General features: G+C 40.0%; 1 protein-coding gene across 1 annotated transcript in view; it reads right to left on the bottom strand.

Annotated features, from left to right (window-relative positions):
- The window catches only part of prex2 (phosphatidylinositol-3,4,5-trisphosphate dependent Rac exchange factor 2), a 94,218-nt gene extending 68,978 nt beyond the window's left edge, over nt 1-25,240 (bottom strand). Inside the window, exons 1-7 of the mRNA XM_023949895.1 lie at nt 24,783-25,240; nt 10,412-10,483; nt 9,373-9,495; nt 7,086-7,190; nt 5,359-5,460; nt 4,159-4,320; nt 1,196-1,329 (exon numbers count right to left, since the gene is read on the bottom strand). Coding sequence (XP_023805663.1) covers nt 1,196-1,329; nt 4,159-4,320; nt 5,359-5,460; nt 7,086-7,190; nt 9,373-9,495; nt 10,412-10,483; nt 24,783-24,920 — 836 coding nt within the window. The 5' untranslated portion in view covers nt 24,921-25,240. The remainder of the gene's footprint in view (nt 1-1,195; nt 1,330-4,158; nt 4,321-5,358; nt 5,461-7,085; nt 7,191-9,372; nt 9,496-10,411; nt 10,484-24,782) is intronic.
- Between the last annotated feature and the right edge of the window lie 975 nt (nt 25,241-26,215).

Here is a 26,215-nt window from a genome sequence, read left to right on the forward strand (position 1 = left end):
CTGCCGATGACCAGAGGGGGACACAGAGCTCTGACTTATGACATCTTTACATTCATTCAAAGTTTTATAAATGACGGGATAAAAAAATTATCTGGACCTCAAAAGGTGCAAAAATTTCAGATAATGCAAACTGGACAACCAGGGAGTGACTTTTTTTTATCTTTTTCTACTGGTTACAAGCCACCTGCCACCTACAGTCGGAAGAGGCTTGGTGAAAAATATCAAAGCGGTACAAATCTTGCTCCAGGCTTTTTTTTACACAGCTCCATTCTGATACACGAAAGACTGTGTTATATAATGCCGGCCGGACACAAACCACAATTATTAAGTTCTCCTCTGATCAATTTTTAAACAGTTAGGACTAACCTTAAATCGAGAGGGATACCAAATCCGAGTCCCTGTTTGGTAAAAGTTCTACCTGGTTTAACTCTCAACATGCGTTCAATGCCGAGCGGCCTATATTTGGAGCCCAAAAACGGTTGTAAAAATCTTGCGTAAGGACGTGTGAACTCGAGAGTTTTAAAAGGGGAATCCTAAAACGGGTGTTTACATAGACTTTTATTGGAAGTGGCTGCTTTAACATGCGGGGCCGAGGGGGGCGTGAACATAACTGGAAACTGAGAACAGAATTTTTCCAGTCTTCTTCATAAATACATAAATATTTTATTTTAGTAAGGTATATCGGTACGCACTGTGCACAACTTGAAAATGCCACAATGAATGCAAGACTTAAAAGCAAATCAAAACAGGTGGCAACAGCACTGTTGGCAGATTAACAACAGATGACAAAAACACAAAATGTACAAGCTGCTGGATGAGGGGCTCTGTAAGCACAGCACCAAAATAAAAGCCTATTCATCAAGTGCTCTGCGACAGTGAAAACACTGGAATAGCTGGCATTCAGCAGGAGTTTCAACACCAAACCTGTCCTGATCTACAGATGAGTTAATCCCATGGTGCATTTTGTCTTCTTCTTTACAAAAAGGCAACAAACTTTTCCAATACATATTTAATAGAACCAATGCTCTGCTAGAGTGCAGACAAAGAGAAAGACTTCATAGGATAAGAAAAAGATTTTCTCTTCTTGTTTTTATTTTTTTTTAATGTGTGCAGCCTAATAAGAAGCTGAACACATCTGCTTTATGGTGCAGCAAAAAGAATCAGACATCATGAAACACAGGGAAAGCAGAAGCACCTGTTTTTTCTCTTGCAGTAGACCAAAAGCTTGTCGAACAAAAAGAAAATCCTTTCCTGTATGTTCCCAGCGGAAATCTTCAGCAGGACCCCCTGCTTTAGCATCTCAGTGCATGTATCTGTGATGTTGGAGCCCTGGAGACGAGATTGGATGGAAACAAAAAGATGGACTTATAAATGGATTAGACACAGAGCTTCAATTCAGACTGTTAAATAGTTATCTTTGCTATGGAAAGTTATGACTAAATGCCTGAATACCATTAAGTTGTGTTTAAACAGAAGGAGGGATTGCTTTTCCTGTTGGCTCTCATGGGGCTGTGAAAACACTCTCTGCTTCCTCAGAGAAAATTGCTGCGTGACTTTAAAACACGGGGTGGTTAATAGCTTGTATAGAATAACATCCCGTCCAGTGAAGCTATGTGTTGCATTGTCCTGTCTGGTGAACCATATTTGTTGGTGTTCCCGCTGCAAGTGATAAAGTGTTCCTTCTCTTCCCTCAACTTGTCTGCCTTGGGAATTTATGGAGCCCGTTTGATCAGCCCCTCTGAGCTAAAAATATCTTCCATGAGCGCAGAGGTGGAAAATGTGCTCAGCGTTTCCTCCTGCTGGAGGCCAAAACCTATTCTGCTTTTTCCTTCTTTTTTATTTATTTTTTTATTGGTCTGTTCCCCTCAAGTCCAGTCCTACAAACGGTTCTCACATTTTCTTCCGCCACTCTGTTCCTGTATGTCTTTTATTTATTGCTCCACGCCCTTTTTGTTGCCAATTCTCTCAGGACCCAAAACCAGATGTTATACCAATTATCACTAAGAGAATGAATGCAAAGTTGTGCCCTGGTCGCTCTCTGAAAGTAACATCAAACCTTTTTCAGACTATAAAAATACATTTCGGAAATCACAGGAAAACTATTCAATCATGTTTCACTTATTTTACTCTTTCATATTTCTTCCTTTTGCGGTTATTTTCAAACGCGCTTCCTCCAGCATTGATTAATCCCATTGTTCTCATTAGCCACATTTCTGGACTTATAAACGCCAAAGATAAATAAATACAAAGAAATGAAAAACATTTAAAGGTAAAGCCCAAAAATGTTTTTGCATCCTAAAAAGCTAAACCTAATAAGATTATTTTTATTAAAAAAAAAATGTAATATGCAAAACCCTTATCCAATATGGCAACAGTTCATTGCGTTCTGCATCCTGATTGGCTGTAGACCATTTTAAATCAACCCCCTCTATGCGTGTCTCCTGAACAGAATGAGTTTAGTTTGTCAAATCTGCATCAATTAATCGCCAGTGGATCTGAAGGTTTGAAGTTTTAGAGTTTAAACGAGAGGTAAGAAGTGAAAACGTTAACACCTGTCTGTATAAAAGCTTTTACACCCTAAAAGCATCTATAATGACTGTAAAAGATTTAGCTGACTACTTCACGGATTTCGTCCATCCTGGGTTATCTTTAGAGTGTAAATAAATGAGGGATCACTGTATTAAGAAAACTGTTTAGCAGCTAATGAGCGCTATCTTCTCAAGAACAAAACAAAACTTCCCCAAAAAAACTTCTTAAGCCTCCAACACATTCTTCCCCAACACAGAAAAACATGACAAGCCCATCACTCTTTCCATATCCTCCCCTTTAAGTCCCTTTACTCATTTCCATTTCCATCCCATCTGAAGCATCAGGATCAGTGTGAATGGAGTCCAGTTCTAGAATGAGCCAGTGTTACCAATTAATAAAGTCAAGAGGACAAAATGCAAAGCTGCTAAAGCTAGAAGTTTGAGTACAAGATGTACCAAACCCGTGCCTCATTTTAGATGTTCTATTAATAGACCTTCAACTGTATGTCTGGAACTATTTAGACCTAAAATCTTACAGTCTGTATTTTCTCATTCAGATGTCAACAGAGGTTTAACATTGGATAAACAATGTCATCGTACGTTTCTGAATCTGTGTTTACACGAAAACTGTCATAAAAACTGTCAAACCTTTTGTCTCCTGCAATATTTGTTAACTGCGAAGAGCAGTTGTACTCTGGTAAAACCCAAATATCCCTCCAGGGTTGTCAATGAGCTTTAAACAACACATAAAAGAGGGTAAAATCTTGTGGGTTTTTTAATGGGTCTTGTCCTTAAATCTGGGGGTTTCTTTCTATCCAGAGGCCCCATCAACACAATATCTCTCTGTGAATAAGTTTAAGGAGGCCTGAAGGCCGTCTGAAAATACAGTCAGGTCAATTACATGAGCATCAAGAACTCTTGTGGTACAATTGCTCCATGTCACCCTTTCCTAAGATCACAAGGCTTACTGACGCCTCCCTGAGACACGGTTTTACTCTAGAAGAAAACAAATCTGAAAAGCAACCCTGCTTTTCCCAATGTACCTGATGATGATGAATCGGTCATCCCAAAGCATGACAGCTCTGACTGTGTTTTTATCCATCCAGAAAGAATTTGTCCATCGTGAATATAATTCATTGTTCCCATGAGCATGAGAGAGCTTAAAGGCTATTGAAGTCATGCTTCTTAGGATTCATAATGGTGGCGGGGACTAAGTAGCTTTAAAAAAAAGTCACGACTTGGAGCTTTGGTGAGGAAAGCTGATATGAGAGTTAGTAAGGGCGATTAAAAAAGCCAAGATGAGATCGCTGGAGGCCAGAAAAGAGAAAAATTAAATTAAAATAGATTATATTTGGATCACAACACCACAGTATAAAGCCTGACTAAGAGCATACTCGCAGTAAACAGTTGTCTTGTTGTTCATATTTCTGTCTCATTGGCAACAATACAGATCTATTCATACTGTGTTTACTTCGAGTTCTTCTGAGAAACTCAGTATGGGATGTCGCATAGGTTTCCGCCATACCATAAGTGGCCCACTTCTTCATGCAGGCAAGCTAAACTGGGTTTGGACCATTTACACTAGAGAAACCAAACCAGACTTGCTGAGGGAAGCGATCCTGGAACCTACCTCCCAGCCTTCGATATGCGACTGCAACTCCTCTAAAATCTCCAGTTTTTCCATCTGTCTTTTGGCTTCATTGATGCTGGAGCAAACGGCCTTCATCATCTGGAGAGATTCTTGTACCTGGGTGTAGTCGTTGTGCTTCCTATGAGTTCTCTTCAGGAGCTCCTTAGCAGGTAGAGAGAAGACATGAACAAAAATGTACACATGGCAAAACAAAAACTGTCCAAACACATTAACAATTGTCTGTTCATCTAACACTGATTTTCAGAAATATCCTTCAGAAGAGCCTTCAAATCTTTGAAAAACTGAACATCCCTTCCTCTTCTAAATTAACATTTTTATTGAAATTCAAATATTATAATTGCCGTCACTGTTTTTTAGAATAAGGCAAGGCAAGTTTATTTGTATCGCACAATTCGTACACAAAGTAATTCAAGGTGCTTCACAAAACAGAAAAATGTATTAAAATCACAATACATCATAGAAATAATCAACGTAAAATTTACTTTAAAAGAAAAGAAAAAATTTGAAAATTGATTTAAAAATAAAGGAAGGTAAGGAAAGAAAAGTACAGATAGGACCTTTCAGTCATATACACGGCTAAACAGAAATGTTTTAAGTCGGAGTGAATCCCCTAACATAAGAACATTCTCAGTGTTTCTGCTACAACAGGGTGAATTAACACTCGTCCGTATATATCTGCAACCGCTAATGGCTATCTGTGTGATTTTAGGGAGACGAGGCAGCTGGAAGCCTTCATCTGGCAGAGCATCAGATTACACCCTTATTATCATAACATCTCTGTGCACATGCTGGTGGCTGCTTCGAAAAGTTAATAGATCCTAACAAGATAAATGAGTTGGGACAGCTCAGATCAGCCACTCAAACGAGACTTTGAAAAAGGATTGCGTTTCAGTCTTTGTGAAAGAACATTTTTGAGCTAAAAACTGGGATCACAGGTATGAAAGACTCCAGTCAAAACGTCCGAACTGGCTGTTGGAGGTGATGATAGGTCTTGTGTTATTGCTTCAGTGTGGCTGCGCCACAGAGCTACAGCAGAGACGGGTCAGAATACGAGCCTGGTGTTTCATTAGCGAGGGAAGGGTTGCTGTGAAGAGGACGGGGACGGTAAAAAATAAAGCAAGACGAGATGAGGAAGGTGGCCTGCAGCACTGCCACACACGCCTCAAACACCATACTTACTTTAAGCAGCAATGGGTATTTGCAAATCCTCTGAATGGGAGCTACCAAGTAACCTTCAAGTGGGACGTCTGTGTTTTTCCTGCCTCCCAGCAGCATGCAGTTCTGAAAATGCCAAAAGGAGGGTCAACATTAGAGCAGACAGTGCGGTTGCAACACTAATCTGCCCAACAAAATCAAGCCCATGATTTTATTTTCTATAAGGATGATTAATGGACAATTTGTACCCCAACAAAGACATCTGGCGGAGGTTATATGTGCTTAAAAAGGGTCAATTTTCATCACTGGAACACACAACTTAGTGTTTGAATTAGCATAATAGATGGCTGAAAAAGTGGGAGTATGGTATAAGAAAGAAATATTTGAAAAAAACAGCATCATAAAAGGCAAAAGATATAATTTAAAATATTATTTACCACCAGAGCAAGGTTAGCTTCTGGTAAATTAGCATGAACCGAGAAAAGGAAAACTGCAAAAAGTTTGGTATGTTTAGTGTAGGTGAATGACAGACATATTCCATTTTTCTTTTGTCGCTTTGTTAAGCTGCTGCACTGTATTGTGATCAATAAATGCAATCTTGGATCTTAGATTGGATTCAGTTCAGAGAAAACTAGCTGCTTGCTCTCATATGCCTCCCTCACTGCCACCAGATATACAAGCCCGTTGGCTTTGTCCTTCCTACATGCAACCTTCTACAGTTCAACTTGCAGAGAAGCTGCACAGTCTGCAGAAATAGCAAGTGTGCAGCTACATATGCATCATTTAAATGCATCCTAATGTTTTATTTTAGTCCTAATAGAAACTAAGTAAATACATTGACTTGTGTTTTTCCCAGGTAAAAAGGTAGAAGGTCAGCTGGTGATAATCATTCTCGACACACGTCTGTCCTGTTTTTCTCGAGGATGCACGGCTAAACTGCAGAGTAAACACTAAGCTAGCCTTTCCAGCAGTCATTAGGTCAAAGGTTTACTAGGCGTTAGAGGATATTCCCGCCCAGGACACAGAAAGTGACCCACAATTCTGCAACTAATGTCCAGCTGTAGCCAGTTGCTAACAAGAGAAATAAATTAACCCTGAAAGAATGATCACTAAAGGAGTCTCAAAGATATAAAGTCAATAAATGTGTTTTCCCTTCTGGCTGCTTAGATAAAGACAAACTGCAATAGTGATCTTGCTGCTTCTCTGCTTTGATGGTGTTTAAGGTACTGTATGATTAAAAAAAACAGAGGTCATGCTCGAGTTATCCTTTGACCTCTTTTTCTGAGTTTCTGTGACCACGGCATAAAAGAAAACCAGTGGAAAGCTCTGAGGCAGTTGAAGGGAGTGTTTTCTCCTCTCTTGGTGAGCAAAGCTGCAGAGGTGCAGTCAGCTTTGGTTCCAGTAACACGATGCTCCCCTGTGGAAGTGAGAGTTTGTCAGAGCAAAGGAGCAGGATGAGGGAGTCCACCCACACGTGGGACAGATTCACGTCAGCTGCTGTCAGACCGCACTGGAACACGGAGTGCAGGGTTTGACGCTGTCCAGCTGCTATGTGTGGGTGAGCGTGTAAGGAGCCGAAAGATCCACATCTGATCACATACGAGCCCCTTTCCGAGTATCAGAGTTTAAAAGGGTTATGATTTCAGTCTGTTTTCTATTTGCTAGACAGCCCTTGCTTTTTGTGTGCGTTAAATAAACGGATGTTTGAGCTCATTTTACACATCATGTTAAGGTTTAGAGTCATTTCTCACCAATAAACATGTCCGTACGCTCCTGATCTTATTGAGCTCCAGCAGCAACCTCTGGGCTTTCTCATGATTCCCGCAGTATTCACCATAGACCTGAAAACGGCTCCGCTGCAAAAGTTGGAGAGCAAAAAGAAAGAGGAACAAAGGTGAGCCAAGCCCCAAAAGGAAAGTCATTTTAGCTCAGAAATGTGGTGAATAATTTTTCAGTTCAACAAATGAATCCAATACTAAAACATCTTACTAGAAATACAACAAAAAACACAAATTACATGGATGTAAAAATTTTAGGACCTTGCGAAATCGTCAATCTTTTTAATGTTTGTTAAAGTTTCAACCACACCTCCTAATTTCTGTGAGGTTTTTTTTCAAAACTCGCAGAAAGATTGGACTTCATCACATCTTAATGCATTTTTAAAAATATTTTTTTCAATGAAAATCCATATTTAACCACAACTCATTGAATATAAACATTGCAGCATAGTAAAATGTTCCTTCTGTAATCATGTAAAACCGTCTACATTTTAGTTTTCTTCCCTCTGACGTAGTATTTATAATTTAGAAGCTTTATTTTAGATATTGTGACACCAAACAACTGGTTGGAAACAAAACATGCAAAGACTTCTTAAGTCCGGAACAATTTACAAAACGAATCACACAACTGTTGATGTGTTAGAGACATACAAGAAATTCTACCACAAAAATGACTTTCTGACATACTCAAACCTAATTTTACTCATTGGGACAAGTTCAAAACTGATTTGGGACAACATCAACAGTTTTGTGACTAAACACAGCATGCATTTTGTTTTTTTAATTGTGGTCATATTTCTATTAAAATGACAGCAGAATTCTGAGCCTTTGTGTAAAACAAGAAAGAAGTGCCAAAGTTTTAAGACATTTTACTAAAACCCTTTCATCAAGAGTCTACACCCAACAAAGAAGAAACCTTAAGGTTGAACCACTTGAAGTTTTGACTGCATAGGAATAGTAGGAAACAAATAAATGTATTTTACATTGGTATTGCACTAAAATGCCCAGACTGCTTGAAAAATGTGATTTTTGCTTCCCCCATAGCCTTTTGTTAACACACGTAAAATGTGAGAGTCTTATATTTGTCTCCAATTAGTCACAATGTGATCTCATAGAGCAGATCTCCTGACGAAGTCGGCTTAGTTGCCCAAGTCCATGATTTAGAAGGTTTGTCTTTATGGTGCAAATGGACAGCTTTAGGTCGTGACGTCTGTCCCTATTTTTTCTTATTTAGTGTAGAATCAGAGCAAATATAATCTTACAAGTGGTTTTTCAACATTTTTATCCTCGTTCGTCCTAAAATACATAATGCATGTTGTGGTGGTTATGATGGGGGGGGGGGGGGGCATCCTGTCATCTGCCTTGCAGCTAGACAGCAACCATCCTCCTAAGCTTTTCATATAACTTCCACGCTGTTTTGTCTTTGAGAAGCAGACCACACAGCCTGTAAATCACTGTCTACAAAGTGACTTCAGAGCAGCAGAGGACTTCACAGTCTCCAGCCATTAGCTGGGAAGGCAGAGCGGGTGACGTGAAGAGATATAAATGTCTCATCGACAGGCCTTACACAAACATGAGGCTCTGATTAACAGAGAAGAATGCCTTTCCTGTCTTTCCTGAGCCCCGTTTTATAAATACTTAAGCTTTATTTTTTTGGGGAGGACAAAAATCGCAATGGGACGGAGATTTGAGCAGTCCAGTGTCCCATTGTTGTTTCTGCTACAAAGCTGCAGGAATACTTTCTTGAAAAGAAAATATGTTATCAACAAAGCTGCACAATGGATAAAAATAAGATGTTTAAATTAGTTTAATACATTAGGTTTCCTTTACATGAAATCATCTCATCAAGAACCTAACTGTGTTATCTGTGCCATTAGATAATCTCTCTTGCTTTTGCCAGAAGTAACGAGCCATGACCGACACAGAAGCTGCCCGGTCCAACAGGATAGTCAGATTTACGACACTTTGAAACTTCTTACATGCTGGGGAGCCTCCAGGCTGCGCATCAAAGAAAAGTGATTTACTGTACAGTGAGAGAGATGAGTACTTTAGAGCCACATCAAGCATATCACACATGTGAAGTGTCTCATCGTGAGTAATGCGGAGAGATAGATTGACAACATGTGGAGCTTTTTCCAGAGTGTTGGTGGATCTTGGTTTGGAGGAGACTGCATCTGCGTGATGGAGCTTCACAGGTTTGGAAGTTCAGCTTGCAGAAGAGAATGCATGGAGAACAGATGTTCGGACAGAAGCTACTCACAAAGTGCAAGAAGCAGCGCCCGATTTCATGGTGAGCATGAGGGTCAGGCTGCAGCAGCTCTTCCACCATGGACAGAAAGCTTTTGTGCACAGCAAGAACCTCCTCAATGTTGGAGAATAAGACCTGAGAAGTACAAATAAAAAGCACACTTGTTGGTTCTTTGTGCATTCAGCTCTCTTTTTGCGGGTCTTGAATCAATACTTCTTTTTTGCGGCCAGCAAGGCTAGACTAATGATTGTCTGGAGCAACTGCAGAGGATGAATAACGAGCCCCTTCCCCGAAAACTCTTTGATGCTTACATTTCTAAAATTAGCAAGAAAATCTCAAGAAAAAAAGCTAAAAAGAACCACAATTTTAAGAGCTCTTGCACAAAAGCCTTTCCTCTCATCTTAGGTTGGCATTTGCCCTCAATTATGTTTGTCGGGATTGTTTGAAAGCAAAAAAAAAAAAAAAACTGTCTGAAACAAGGCGGATAAAAAATGCAATCAAAGCATGAAAAGTAGAGGTCGTTAATGGTGTTCAGGGACAAAAAAAACATACCAAGCAAAGAGCAAAAGATCTATGTTTCCACTTTGGAGGACTGAATGTCATTCACTCAATGACACTACAGCCATAATAACTCCCTGCTATCTCAGCCGTCTCTGCACAGCGTGTTCCCAAACAAAACCCAACATGAGAGGAAATCTTCCAAAACACAGGACAGGCAGTAAATATCCTCTGGATGCCTGTTTACCTTAAAAAGTAAGCAAGCTTGCAGAAACTGTGAAGGAGCAGCCTTTATTATCCTGCAGCCGGAATCATTTATAAATAGATGGTATGCACAAGCTACTTCCTGCATCGCCCACTACTTCTTTCTCCATTCAGAATTAACCAATTTTCTGCCAAAAAAAGCCTCTCTAACAAGAGTTTATTTGGTTTTCTGTGCAATTTCCGACCTTTTCACGGATTGTATTTCCAATCGAAAGGTCAGTGTGCATTGATGAAAGTCAATTACTTTGAATGTTTTTGCAAGTGTTAATCACAAAGCACCCCTACTCACCTTAACTGTTTCCTCTGTGATATTCTTGTCCATTTTGGTGGCTGCGTACTGGTTGAGTCGATGTAAAAACACCTGCAGAAGAGGAAAGCAGCAGTTAACACGTCTGAAATGGCCCCAGGATTCAATTTCCTACAGCCATCCGATCGCTTGTACTTCCAAACAGCCAGATTTTAAGGCTTTGTGTGCAGCTGCAACACTTCCCCTCTACCTCAAATTGGCGACCCTCACAATGGAAACGTGATATTCTCAAAACATAATCTTTGTACTTGAAAAAGGACAACAATCATTGCAAGTGTTGTGTTACAAAAGTGGTAGTTCATGGCTATGGATGTGAGCTGTGGAAGCCAACAGTGTGTGAACTGAGACTGATGGAAAGTGCTTCTACTTTCTTCGACCTGAGGACGCCGGTTCCCATAATGCTTCGCCGCACAAGGCCTTAACTTTCTATTTAATGCTTCACAACCCTTTCTTAGAGTAACAAATTAAAAAGGTGTGCCTCCATTGTGCTTTTCCAATAAGTATGGGGGAAAAGGAAATCCATGAACAGGTAAAAGACCCACACCTTTGGATTTAGGCGTGGATTGTTTGAAATGCTTTTTGACAGGCAGAAATCTGTCATTAATTCATTTGAAAGTGGAGAAAAGTTTTTCAAGGAATAAATTACATTTAATAGCTTAAAATGGGATCTTTATCAAGCCAATGACTGCTCTACCTAAAATTCCTGTTAGGTAGGTTCCTAAAATTATGTGCTCTGGAACACTAAAGATACATTCCCAATCAACCACTTCCAATAAAGAGTCTATGTGAATGCATGTAGCATCTACGCGTGGCTATGCAAGTTTGTACAACCATTTTTGGGCTCTACATCTAAAACAAGCGTCCACTGAAAGTGCAAACTGGGATTTGGTATAGTTGTATTTGTGCCCGGCAAGAATTCTATGACACCAAGTCTTTCATACATCATAATAGAGCTGGAAAAGAAAAACCCTGGGGCAATATTGGCGACATTTGCACCACTTCAACATTTCATACCAAGCCTCTTCTAAGTTTACTAGTACATGTCCCCCAACATGCACTAGTAAACGGCACAAAAACCAAACGAAGGAGAGTGCCCTCCCTGCCTGTCCGGTCTGAACAGGGGAGCCTGAGCATTCAAGAACGTACTTTTAGCATGTTCTTGAACGCGTGTCACATGGTCGGTGTGAATGTGCTTTAAAAGGTCAATGCTCACTTAGTCTCACTGTGTTTTGCTGACTTGAATTATAACAATCCTTATGTCCTGTAGAAGATCCTATTAAAAGTGCCGGACCCTGAGCTACAGACCATCTGATTCATGTACTACTTCAACGAAGGCTTTGTACAATATACCATCAATAATTCATAATAATTTTCAATGAGAGTTATGTTCCTCTAGGATGTCCCTTTGTACTTATTCATAGCCCTTTTCAAAAGCATTTTATGGTGTCTACAGAGTGGTGGGGAATGGAGGGTCACCATTTCATTCTACTATTACCATTTTTGGAATACAGCCCTTTGGTTTGCTCTTGAGTCTTTTCAGAGAGAAAGGGAAGCAGCCCAGGTGAGGTTAGTCAGGAAGAAAGGCAGTAGCCTATTTGTTCCAATTTAAAGTAATTGGGATTTTGGTATTATTGATATTTTTATATTATGTATTTGGTATATAGATCACAACGGAGGTGGAACAGGACTAGATACTAGGTACCAGTTTTTAACTGTGATTAAATGGTTTATTTAAAAAAAAAATCACCCCATTATTTCTTGTAATGGTAAGATGTCAAAATGAGTATTAAAGCAGAAAAATTAGTTTTTCCATCTTGGAAACATAAAAAAAACGATTGTTATTGTTTTACCTAAACATCTTTAAATGATTTTATTTAATCATTTACAATAAACATGGTGTAAAAGTCTAAATTAAAATTAGCCATGTTTTTAATTAGGATTTGGCAACAGTTTCCCTGGATTTGGAAGCTTATTTCCAGAAGATATTTTACAAGCCCTGACATAATGAGAAAAGTTTGACTGCAATAAGCTGAGCAGACCACATGGGGATGGTTCAGCAGCAGGGCTGGTTTCCTCTGCATTTTGTAAGAGAAATTTAAAATATTCTGTTACAGAAGAAGTAAAAACACAATGTCTTGAACTTCTCAATGAGAGTGTTGTTGGCTATGAAAACTGTTTCTGATTTCTAATTAGGTAGCAGTGAATGCAGTTTATTATTTCTGGACAGATCAGGGCCGTGGAGATTACTTTTATTTGTGCTTCTTCATTGAGGACTGCTGTGAGAAGAAACTCATTTTAAACCTAGGTTTGCCACAAAGCTGTTTTTCAAGCCACAAAGAGTTTTAACTGGCCAAGAGTTATTGGCCTTGAAACAGTTTTTTATGTCTTCTATAAGCGCGCCTCAAAGTACCAGTGTTTCATACATGCCCCTCTAAGAAAAGGTAAATGTCCGAGACTCTTGAAGAAGGAGATCTGTACAACAACACACAATGCAAAAGATAACCTTTGCACACTTTTTTATTATCTCTTTATTTAGTTGTTTTCTATTTTGCACATTTCTTTTGCACATCTTTTTACTTGCACTGTTCTGTAAATAGCTTTTAAATTATAATACCTTGATGTCTGTATTTATGCTACATTTTCTTGTTCTTGCTTTTTTTTTTTACTTAATTCTAAGTCTTTTTTTTTCCCTCTTCTGTCAGTTGCTATGGTGACAAACAAATTTCCCACGTGTGGGATCAAAAAAGTATCTCTGATTCTGATTCTGATTCTGATCTGGTAATCTGTTCCAATTCATTCTAGTCTCTGGTAGTATTACCGGTAGATATGGATGTAAAAATTAGATATGTATGTAAAGGTAATTAATACTTTTATCTCTAAAAGTGGCAAAATAACAAAACAGCATTCAAAAAGAGGAGAAAAATGATCTCTTTGCTGTGAACTGATAAAAGGGAATGTTACAGGCAAAAAGTTCATATAAAACTTCAACAGATTCTGTCACAAACATCTTTTCATGGTGACACAAAGCAACAATAAGAGTTCTATGCACACATGACTTACGAACTATACACTTACTTTGAATGATAGAAGCTAAATTACTTTTTTGCGGTTAACCTTAATCATAGACATCCTTTTTTTTAGTGCCCCTTTGAGAGCCAAATCACCATCTGTCTACTGATGTCGCCTCTCAGCAGGCAGCCTGACCAGGGCAGGCTCCCAGAACGCATCCAAAGAGTGTGTAAACAGCTTGTTTTAATGAGCAGACAAGCCAAAATCTATTCCTTGACATCAACAACTAAGGGGGTTAGAAGCGTAACAGGCTTATTGAAAAGTTTCACTTGATTAATCCAGAACAGATGGGAATATGATGGTGCTAATTCAGTGGTAAAACCTACATTCTTTTTGTTAACTACAAAGCCGGCCCTGTCTTAATTTCAGCAAGAAAGCATGAAAAAAGATCATCTTAATCAAAGTATATTGACATAAAGCAGCACTTCAAAAGGAGCTGCACAGGGGAATGCTTGAATCAAGACTTGTGGCTAGAAAAAAAACGTGTGCTTGGATAATTAGCCTCTTTTTTGTTGGGCAATTGCAGGGCTGATTACCATTCTGTTGCTGCTTTGCCTTGCAACCCTGCCACTCATGAGCATTAGCATCTGATTAGCAAGTCTAATATGTACAAAGACCAAGCAGAATTCATCAGAACCTCATAGAAGTCTGACAGGCTTTACCGTATCTGATCAAATCTCATCAAAAGCAGATCCCATCCTTTCAGGCATGACATCAAACAGTCTTTTCAGGTAGTTTAAAACAGCACTTACTGTCTAATACCAAATAGTCTGCTTAACAGGAAAACGCCTGTTAATGCGGGAACTGTTAAAGAGCCAACATGCATATCTAACCAAAAAAAGCTAATGTGGTGGTGGTAAAGTTCAAAATGATGTGTTTTTATTAAACACTTGCTTTGAAAGCTATGTGATGTGGTTTTCAGAATAAACCTTACACATATAAAATACACAGTGGCTGAAAACCTGTTGAATCTATTCTATGAATTGTACAAGTGTCAGACTAGATTTGTGGAACAAGTCTCTTCTGAGGAGACCGCCAGACGGCCTTGTTTGGGAATGGGTCCTGGAATGGTTCCATGAACAGTGAATGGGGAAGCTGGTTGACTGGAATTTATGGACACAGTACCAGTACAGAGGCTCTTTAACCCCATTTTTATGTTTTTGGTACTGGACAACCCTTACACATTTTGTAGCTTGTTTGTATCTTGAATGTATTTGCATGAGGGAATAAACATAAACTTAAACCAGATTTTGGATTTAGTTTGATTTATTTTATGTAATCAAACAATGAGAAAAAGATAGTTGTATTGCTAGTTTGGTATAAAAATAGATACAAACTTAAATAATTTGGACAGATTTCCCTGCATCCATTTACTATGGATGCATTCTTTGTCCTCACAATTGAATTCCTAAAAGGGGGCTGTAATCTCTGGACATTCTTTGTTGTGGGAGTCCATGATGTCTAAACACAGGACAGATCTTTACCAGAAGCAGAAAACTCAACAGGAAAAAAGTCTTAAAACAAGATGTTTGGCAGCACGAGGCCAGCTTTTGATAGAAAGGAAATGAAGTTGTATAACAGCTGTGCCTTTTCTTCCAGAATTCCTTCCAATTCAAGCAAAAGTCAGTCCAAGATGACAAGATGCTTCCTTTTGCAAGCAAAAAAACACTCGTTCAGAGCCTTTGTCACCGTCTATCATGAGTTTTACCAAAAAATCTGTTCAAATGGAAAAAAAAAAGACAAAAAAAGAAACTTTCTCAGAGAGTCACGTCATTCCCTGAAGCCCAGGTATAATCACCTGGATTGTCACTATGATAGCTGAAAGGTAGCCTACACATTAAAACCCCATTAAACTTTTCATTATTCCACCAGACCAGATGGATGTGATGAATAGATTGGTCCAATAACTGCATGTGGCCCAACATGCCATTAATCAACAACGGCCCTCTTGCTGTGGGCTACAAAGACGTGGGGGTGGAAATCAAGGCAGTGCTGCCACATGCAGAGGTACTCAGGTTTGGAAGAAAGAAAAAAAGAAGAAAAAGCAATAATGACCCGACTTTGCTGTCACGCTAAAATTAGACTGGTGATGCTGATATCAGGTTCAGTTTGCTAATGTGCACCCTAACCACAGGACCTCTAACCGCTGACTTAGTAAGACAGGGGAGCTGCTTGAAGGGAGGATTGAACCGCCTTGGTTTGACGGACAGCTCAATAAATAATGGCAGTTTGTTAAAATATGCACTCTGGCAGCAGATGGGCAGCTAATCCCAACACAGGGCATCGTGTAGTGCTTTGGAGCATACAGGAAAGGAGAAGGCCAGACTGGCTGACCAGAGAATGACTTAGTCTAAGACACTTTATGAATGGATATTATGTAATGCTGCCCTACTGGCATTTCTCCGCCAGACTGAAAAGGTACAATTGGCGGAAAACTAACCACTCTCCCTGCGTTTGTTTATCTCTCTGTCAATAAAATAGAGAAATTACTGCATGGATGTTTGGTTAAAACAGAGACCACTTCCTTCTTAGAACACGTAAGCCGCCAGTGGCACCACAAGAAAAAAAGACAAAGATGGAGTGTCTTGCACTTCAAAATTAAAGTGCCTGTTGGTTTTATTCCCCAAGTAATAACTGGATCACGTGTACTAGGATGAGAGAAAGGCAACCGTTCTTGAGCAGGGAGTGGAAAACTAAAAGAAAAAAAGTAGTCGATCAGTATTCAAGAATGATAGAAGCATGCTGATCCAAAAGAGCAAAGAAATGCAAACAGTTGTTCTGATTTTAAAGAAGAGAAAGCTCCCAAGCTGCTTCCATTCTACAGTCTGAACTGAGAACAAAGCCAGCCTCAAACATCTGTTTTTTGCATTCAAGTCGAACAAGTGGACAGACAAGTAGGCAGGAGCGGGCAGGGGTGTGTTTGATGTACAACATACAATAGAGCTACTTTAGGTCCTTGAGGACCAAATGCAGAACAGCAATCCTTAAAATGGTTATTTCCCTTCTTTTTTATTTAAAAAAGAATAAATAAATAATGAGTCCACAAAGCAACACCAAACTGGTTTAGTTTTAAAATTTCAGAACAATTGGAAATGAAGTAATAATGTAAAGTCTGTTCCTAATAAATAAAAACCTAAAAGAACAAACAGTTCTTTCCTAAACCATCTGCCACTGTTGTCTACTGCTGAGTTTGCTGTCAGGAGGCTAAACAAACAGATGCTTAAACATCCAAAATATCACCATGGATGCACATTTGCTTCAGTATTTAATAGTAAAAAAATAAAAGATGGGGAGCAGTGAAGTCCATTGCAAAACGGGAGAATGGTACACAAATAACAACTTCCACATTACAGACCCCAATGGAGTGAGTCACTAGACTGTTAAAGCTTTGCACATCAACAACAGAAGTGCAAAATAAATATCTACGATTACATATGTGTGCATATTTGTATTAATCATTCATCATATTCTTGGGAGTGAAGAGTACAGTGGGAAAATAAACAGCTATGACAAGAGACAACAGGTGAACAAGCTGCTCCTCGGCACGACTGAGCACCAGGCCCTGAAAGCCCCTGAGTCACTTCATGTACTTTTCAGAAAATAAGACAGCAGAGATGGAGAGGAGGAATAAATTATGCAAGAGATTTCAGCGGGAAAGAAAAAGAACCTTTTTATTTTTTTAATTAGCCAAATGGGGAGGATAAGGTGACTTCATTTCCTGCACAGGAGAGCTACTTTTAAACCAGAGTTCAGCATTATGGGGTAAAATCTCCTGCCCAGAGGCCTGCCGCACACACACTGCTTGACACAAAGAACCAGGTCTTGGCAAATGGGAAACTTAACTTCTTTTACTAACCAAAGAATTAGAGCCTACTGGGAGAAATCTGAAATGAGAAAAAAGGCACTTTGTAGAAAGTTCTTCCAATAAGCCAGAACTAAGTTCCCTCCATTAAGGCCAGACACCACCTCCAAGAGTCACCCTGGCCTTTCCATCTTATTAGCATGGGTGTTGCCATAAATGAGAGAAAATATACTCTCCCAAAAATTGCTAAGTTCTTTGGCGCGTTCTCTAGAGAGAAAAAAAAAAGTCCTTATTGACTGAAGAAGTTCAGAAAGTTTTCCACTCTTTGATGTTTCTTCTGACTATTTTCAGCACAAAAAAACCTGTTACACAGTCTTTCATCAGGATAAATGTACGAGTCTGCATTCAGCGTTCAGCTTCAAGTGAGTGCTCAGTACGACCAACACACGAGCAAAAGCAGTTCATGAGAGTGAAATGATGCCTGCTGGATTTGATCCATTTAATTTATCACAGAGTTTTTCACAAATGAAAATGAGCTCTTTCAAAACTTCACATTTGAAGAAACCTTACACATCATTCGCTGATTGTTTGGCAATTTTGAGCAGCACTACACACCAGAACACTGATCTCCTAGATGATTAATCAGAATTGAGAGTCTTCTTAATGTCGTTCACTGTCAGATTCTTCTTTCTTGTCACCTTTCTTAAGTTTCTCTGTAGTTATTTAGTTGACTATTTTCATTGGTAGTATTGTTTTTTTGTTCTGATCTATTTAAAACATTGTTTTGTATATTCAGCTGCATCCTCCTCCTACCCTGCCAGATGATGAGCTGCATGTAGACAAAGGAAAGCATTGTTTGGGATTTCTGCTTGAGAGGCCCAACTGTCTTGTTGGTTCAGAATCCAGATTCTAAGGCAAACTGTGCCTTACCCGACCCTAATGAAAATTTAATGAAACTGCATGACACACAGGAGATAAACATTGGAAAGTCTAGAAACAGAGCTTAAAATGCTGACTTATTCATTAAAAGACTTGGAAACATGTAGTTGCACATTTGTGTAGTGGTTAGCACTCTCATCTCACAGCGTGAAGGCCCTGGTTCAAATCTCAGTCTGGAGTTTACATGTTCTCCATGTGCATGCATGGATTATCTTCGGGCACTCCGGCTTCCAAAAACATGAGTCATAGGTTAATTGAATACCCAAAATTGTCCCCTAGGTGTGAATATGATTATTTGTGGTTGTGTAGTCCTGCAACAGACTGGAGACCTGTCCAGGCTGTACCCCACCTTCACCCATAGGTCGCTGAGATAGGCTCCAGCAGTTAAGTGACTCCAGGGGGGATTCAGTTAGTTTAGATGATGGATGGACCTGATACTGTTTGTGTGAAAATGACACATTTCTTGGTTAAGTGACATTAGATGTCCTTCACAGATAACAACGTTGATCTGGATTATTTTTAAGTTTTAATATTTAATCATTAATCAAAAAGGAGAGAAAGTTTTAAATGCAGCCACATGAAGTTTCCACAAACACCTGCATCTCACGCATTTTATGCATCATGCATGCTTGTACATCTGCCACCTGCATCATTTGGTGAACTGTTCAACCACATTTAATAAATATTTATACAAAAGATTATACCATACATTAACCAGAGTTCTATATACCTTTAGGACAAAAACTCATAAACAAGCAGATAAAAACAACAAAAGACAGACATAAAGAAAGTGTGGAGCAATCTGGCAGAGAAATGTTTATCCAGCAAATCCTATTCAGCTGACACAACTTGTGCAGTGTTTCTTCAAGTAAGCATAAACCCAAACAGTTACATTTCCAGAAGCATCTCTTAACTGTAGTAAGAATAAGCATACGGGTGAGTTTAAAGGGTTTGAAGCGTTTGAAGCGTTTGAAGCATTTGAAGCGTGCCAACTAAAATACATGGTCTGAAAATGTGAAGAATCCCTCAGTCTTCCTCAAAAAGCCCAGTCCCTGACTTGTCTTAAAGAAGTAAATCAAAAACCAGACCAAAGAGGAAGCTGGCACCATCCTTAAGACCGCTGGGTAAGATCCTGAGCAGAAGACACTCAATAGATTCATCATTTACTGCTGGCAAGATCCACCAAGTGAGGTGGGGAAAAGGGTTGGGCTTTCTCTGCTCTGGTTGAGGCAGAGTAAAAGGTAGGAAGGGGTACGAGCATGCATGAAGCAGGAAACACGCGGCACAATGTAAAGACAGGGAGGTCCAGGAAGGAAGGAAATTCTGTGCAAAAAACCAGCCTGTGATACAAAGTTAATGCACCCTCTTCAGTGCAGGGGAGCACCAGAAAAGTGACCAGACACAGTGACACAAACCCTGACACGGTGAACTACAATCCCACATGAATCTCATATTTAAGTAAAAAATGTCCTTCAAACTAAATGGGGGAGGGGGGGTGCAAGTTTATTCATTATTAATCTGGGACTTTAGCTATAACTTTAAACAACAACATTTTTTTGCAAAGTACAAAACCATATAAAATATGCATAAAAAGTTACTTCACACAATGTTTTTAAAACTGGATTAGTCTAAGTTCTATGAACCACGGTTTTTCTATGAGATAAGGAGCTAATCACATTGTGCACACAAATGCAGCAGAATGCGATTACTGATAAAGCAGGAAGTTACAGGTGCATAAACTTTCAGAGGCAACTGGGAGGAGGATGAATATACATTTTAAAAAAGACAGGCTGCAAGGAAAAGTGACAAAAGTTAGTGGTGCTCTCAAGGTAAAAATATTAAATGCCTAATAGCAGTGACACGTTGATATGCAAGTCAGCAACTTCATGGGTTCAGGGGCCTCAAAAGGAAGGGCAGAAAAAAACTGTAGAATCTGTGCAAATGTTATTGGAAGAGGATCTCACCATGCATACCTTTCACCCCTTCCATGTTGTGCATTTGAGTTGACCTCCATGGAAATGTCAGCTTTTTGTTGAAATGTAAAAGAGTGCTGAACTGTAGCTCAATGGGTTGTCGTAATAAACTTAATTGAAGGAAAAACTTGATCTAATGGCGTGGCCCTCACAGGTTATTTCAACACCATTCCACTTGATAATGCTTTGAATACTTTTTACAGTTTGTTGGTGGAGCCGGCACACATTTTACACAAACAGTGTTTCAGTACTGGAATCTTATAATGAGGTTTTTCTTCTAAGTAAATATACCTTGTACCACCACCACTTGCTGAATGAAAACACTCAAACTTGGTGTTTGAACATTTCTCTTGCAAGGAAGAACGAGTCCATATAATCTATTAAAACTAATTGAGGGGCGGAGTTCTGTAAGGAGAATGTTGGTGCAAAAAAAGGGTTTTCATCTCAGTTCGCCTTTTACGGTTTTCATAAAAAGTGTAAAGCTAAAAAGGTTGCCCTTTTTCCCATGATTCCCTACTCATAGTCAAATAAGGAGAGATTGGATCGGCGTACAGGTTCGTTTGTTTCTAAAGCCACATATTTGTGATGTTTGCAGTAGAACTCTGTCCGAACAGGAACAAATAAACATGTATTGAGAACCGGTCAGCAGACACGGCACTCTTGGAGATAAGACCATATCAAGCTTCTTATCTGGACAACAGCTGTAAACAACCATTCAGTCGTGGAATGGGGGAACTAACAAGTTTTATCTATTGTGTAAGGGACTGGTAGGGGGTAGTGTCTTGCTGAATGGTGACAACCAGCAAACAGGCCCCTAAATTGGGACGACAGTGGCACAGGTGGTTGAGCGGGTCGTCCAATGATCGAAGGGTTGGCGGTTCGATCCCTGCTCCCACCAGCCAAAATGTCGTTGTGTCCCTGGGCAAGACACTTCACCCTCCTTGCCTCCAGTGTGGCTCCACTGGTGTGTGTATGCGCATGAATGATCCCGGTGATGGTCAGAGGGGCCGTAGGCGCGAAATGGCAGCCACGCCTCTGTCAGTCTGCCCCAGGGCAGCTGTGGCTACAACCATAGCTTACCATCACCAAGTATGAATGAGGAGTGAATGAATAATGGACACACTGTAAGCGCTTTGGGTGTCTTGAAAAGCGCAGATAAATCCAATCCATTATTATTATTAAAGAAACCAGTGAATCACATCAACTCACTTAATATCCACTGACTGTTTTGGTAGCAGACAAATAGATTCATGTACTGTACGTCTTTGCTTTCCTCGTCTGAGCTGGCATCCGCCTCAAACTGTACAGCTGGATAGCTCCAATATTGCACCGGTAATGTTAGGTTGGAAGTGTGATGCGCCGTAAGTTAGCGGGAAAGTGTGTAAACAGATAGCTCTCAGTTATGGGTGATGAGGAGGGGGGTGGGGATGCTCTGCGGTAACAGTCCAGAGTCAGAGTCAGAGTCGAATTTCTCATGAACTACCGCCGCTCCGCAGAAACTATAACACAGGTTTTTTGTTTTTTTTTTGGCCATAAACGACACTCAGAGTTAAAAGGCCCCTGGGAACGGTTTTTAAAGGATTTTAAAAAAGGCTCAAAAGATTATTGGAGTGGGTCTTTAAACATTTGTGTTTTGTAGTTGTATAGAGAATATTTCAATAAGGCTACAGCACTTTGTATCAAACCTGCAAAAATGTGTAAATATTTGGCATTCTTTCTTGCTGCATAATCCCCTTAAAATGCATAACATTTAAAATTTTGTATTTCATTGATAACAGAATATTCTGGCCTTATTTCCATCATCCTGGACAAAGGAAAAAGCTGAATACTGCCAGGACATCTGCTTGATTAACAGGCAGGAAAGAGATAGGAACAACAGGCTGTAACCTTTAGGATCATCCATAGCGTGACCAGAGGATATGACCCTTGACCTGACCCCCGCCAGGAGGACTTTCCATGGGTCAAACGTTACACGCACAAGAAAAACCCTCTTGGTTCTACAACTTCTGCTAAAGCAGCTATTCCATCAAGGACGTTTTTTTTTTTTTTTTAATCCATAGAGAGTGAAAGAGAACCTCCAAACACAAACAACGTTGGCTTGAGCTGCTGGGTCTCGAGGTGCCATTAAATACTCATTTTCTGTTTTCTCCATTATGCCTGAATTTTCAACTTCCTGCATCTCCATTTTCAAAGACATGCATATTGACCCTTTTCTCCCATAAATCCCAGGAACCACTGACCACAATATTCGAATGCTTTTCTATCAGGAAAAAGATGGTGATTTTGCAGCACTGCTAATTTCAAAACACTCTTTTCAAAAACAGATTTGATTCACGCGATTAACATTTTTTAAACATTACATTCATTTACTCTGTTTGAGAAAGAGAAGGCAGCAGCAAAGGGACCACTTGATGTACTGCAGGGGCTCTTTGGAATATATTGAGTCAAGTTCTGGCTCAGATCTCGCTCCAGGTTCGGGACATTGAAGACTGTTGGATTCCCTGTCCTAAGAGGTTATCGTACGAGCCCTCTGTGACTGCTCTAAGAAAAGCATTTCCTCTGACAGTCTGAGCAAGAAATCTGTGAGCATCTGTTTACGCTTCATTTTGATTTGTTCTTCTCATTGCACCACTTGCTAAGAGCAACTGTTATTTCACTGTAGCTGTCCAACATAAACACCAGCATCCACCATTTATCTGGAGCTAAATTTGTTCATTATGTAAAACGGAGGAGATTTCTCAGACAACTTTCCTGGAGCTTTCCAACTACAGGGACATTACTGTTGACATTTAGTGGTGGATCCAAATCCAAAAAGGATTTCTAGGAAAATCTATTCTCCCAACTTTGAATATTTCATCTTTCTGTTTTCCCACAAGAGAAAGAATATCACAGACAATGGGCTGAGGCTGTCCTGGGACACGTAGACTCTAATCATCCACTGCTCTCCACTGCTACAACGGATCCCACAGATCAGCAGCAACAAAAATCAGCTCTTCAGTTCAACTTTGCCAACTGACCAGAGCCTCATTGTTCTGCAACATTTCCTAACCTCAGAGGAATTCCTCCTCCAGGAAATATGGCTAAGAAGAAAGGCACAGAGCCCAGGAGCTCCCAGAGAGAACAGCCCCCTTCCCTTTACCCTCCTGCAGGCTATATCTACTGTGGGATCACAAATCGCTTCCCTTTCACCCCTCTGGAAGCTCTCTCTACATGTTGGTTCCCAGAAACCTCTGGATTAGAACCCCCAGGTCCCATACAGAGGGGGAGGTAGCATTTTGACCTCAGGACACACAGATTGGTGTTGTTTTAAACTGCCTCATGCAGTGGAAGTGGCAGGGTCCAATGTGTGATTCTCTGGTCAGATGATAGTCTTAAAAGTGACCCTGCTCCACAGTGGGGCTACTCTTTGATCGTCTCTAGTGTCTCCTCTGTGGGACTTCCAAGAAGATGCAGCAGCAGATAAGATTTGCTCATCTCACAGCCATGTCGTCTAGAACAGAGCTGACCAGAGCTTCTTTGCACTGTTCCATCTCAAACTGATGCTTCCTTCCATCTTGACTTTCCCAGCCAGAATCCTTGTGAGGATCAGGCAGTTTTGGTGGGAATATCAGCTCCATCACAGCGGGGAAGATAAAGGATGGATGGCTGCATTCAAGGACACATTCCCCAGTGCAAGCCCCACCTCTTCTCTTCCTCTGACAAAAAACAGTTGGCGATCCCTTCTTCTGACAGAAGCGCATTCTGCTTTAAGCTTGTGGATTGCGTTTTTTGTTAACCATGAGGCTCACGACTTCTGCAATCCTGCAGATGTGTGGTCAACTCCGACGGTTTTCATTTGAGTCCACCTGTACTGCCTCCGGCAAGACTCGCGCCATATGGAGTTGATGAGGCAGCATATGCCTTCAGCATGTGATTTTTATGCTCTGTGGCAAGTGGGGTAATTGTGGGATGGAGTCATAACAAGCGCAGCACTAGACAGGAGTTAGCTGCTTGGGTGTGACAAATTCACTTAGGGGAAAAAAAGTTATTATACAATTTTCTGGGTTAATTTGAGCTTAGTATTCCATAACTGTTGGTGCCATCTGTTTCAGAGGAATTAACCTTAACATGTGTGCACAACTTAAGACCCTATCTATCTATCTATCTATCTATCTATCTATACATTTGGTGGTTTGGCATGACTTTTTCTTCTCCCTCTGGTGAACATAGAATCACCACACAAGCCCCTCCAGTGTGGGAAATGTCAAATAACCTCATGTGAGTCTTAAACATCCCATGAGCAGCCTCAGAAGAGGATTAAAGGGGACACCGACCGTGCAGTGCCTCTTTGTGCCTGCCCCTCCAATTTCACACTTGCAAGCTGCAGGGGATAAGATCTCCATCATGCAGAAGATTGGAGCAAAGTGCTGCAGATATCTCTATAATAGTTGCATACACTTCTAGAGCAGGAAAAGTTGGGTTTTTGCTCTGCAGCCTGCTGCAGCGTGCATACTAAACTGGTGCATTTATAACCCCCCACCACCGCCAAAAAAATGCACTTTGCGCTGATTTCACGGGTGTCGATACTCACCGAGAGGAACTCCAGCGTTCCGACGTAATCCCGTTCTGTCTTCAGGAGTTCGTTCAGGACGCAGACGCGCAGCCGCAGCTGTTTCTCCAGGTCCTTGCCGCTCTCGGCTCTGTGCTCGTTCCTGCTCTCTTCGGTCATTTTTAGGGCTTTTAAAAGTGAACAAGTTGCTTGTTTTGTCTCCGCGGCTAACGGTCTCACATCACAAAGCGGGATGCAGGGAGGGCAAAAAAAAGTTCCTAAAGTCGAGGAGCAACCGGTGTCTGAGCTTCTTTGACTCCTCCACGAGCAGAAGAAAAGTCTTACTGAGTGTCGGGATTTTATTTTTTATTTTTTAATAAAGTCATCAAACAGTGAGAAATTAAGCGGCTAACAATGCTGCGACAGCAGTCCGATTAAAGTTGAGTCCATGTGTCTCCTTGGACCTTCATCCTGTCCCAGCCTCCTCCAAAGCGCATTAAAGTGTGGACCAGAGTCAAGCTAGACGGAGACTGGGGGTGACTTCCGTTTGGGGCTGTCAGAATAAAGCGGAAAGCGCCACGAAAGCGGGTTTGTTCTTGCAATGCGGTCTTCGCGTAAACACCGGTAATTTATTTTGAAAAGACAACAACTTTGTTTGACCTTCTCTGTACTTACAGAATAAAATAAATTTGGGAAATTAACTCTGTGTGGGACAAGAATTTGATTAAAACGCAGTGAAAACACGATTAGAGAAAAAAGAAGTTACCATGTATTTGGAATGGTGTTTTTTTGCAGTTTCCTACATTTTGGAAAAGCAATTCTTTACTAATAATATGTTAAGATATATATTTTTCATCATTCCAATCTTTCTCTTCTTTTACTTCAACAGTGTTATCTTCAACAATATAGCCTAATTACTGGAAAAAATAAAGAGCATGCTTTAAAGTCAGAAAGACTAAAATTGCCTGATTATTATCAATAAAATATAAACAAAGTTCATATGGTTTATGAGCCATTTTTAAATTCTTGGCTTCAAGACATTTAAAATCAAATAATACTTTTTATAACCTCAATAACATAACGCTTTTTGGGATAAGAATTTACATTTTCTGTACAAATCTATAATGTACTTCAAAACGCCTCATATACACAATGTTAGGGTCCAATCTTTTCTTTACTAGCAAATTACAACAAAAATCAGATTATGTAATGTCAGTCTTTACTCATATAGTGGATTAAAAAAATTGTCTAAATATTGTCTCCACTTTTACTTTATTGACTCATGTTCAGGCTGGACTTTTGTAAATTAAAAGATTTGAAAAATGAAAGATATTTCAGAAAAAGTATGGTACTGACAAAATAACCAATAAGACCTCTCTGCTTTAATTGTTTATGCTTTTATCTTTTCCCAAAGATGAAAGTTACAGAAAACAACATTTTAAATCAATAAACTGATATTCTGTGGCAACCTATGC

Source organism: Oryzias latipes, chromosome 20 (genome assembly GCF_002234675.1).
Source record: "Oryzias latipes chromosome 20, ASM223467v1".
Lineage (NCBI taxonomy): Eukaryota > Metazoa > Chordata > Actinopteri > Beloniformes > Adrianichthyidae > Oryzias > Oryzias latipes.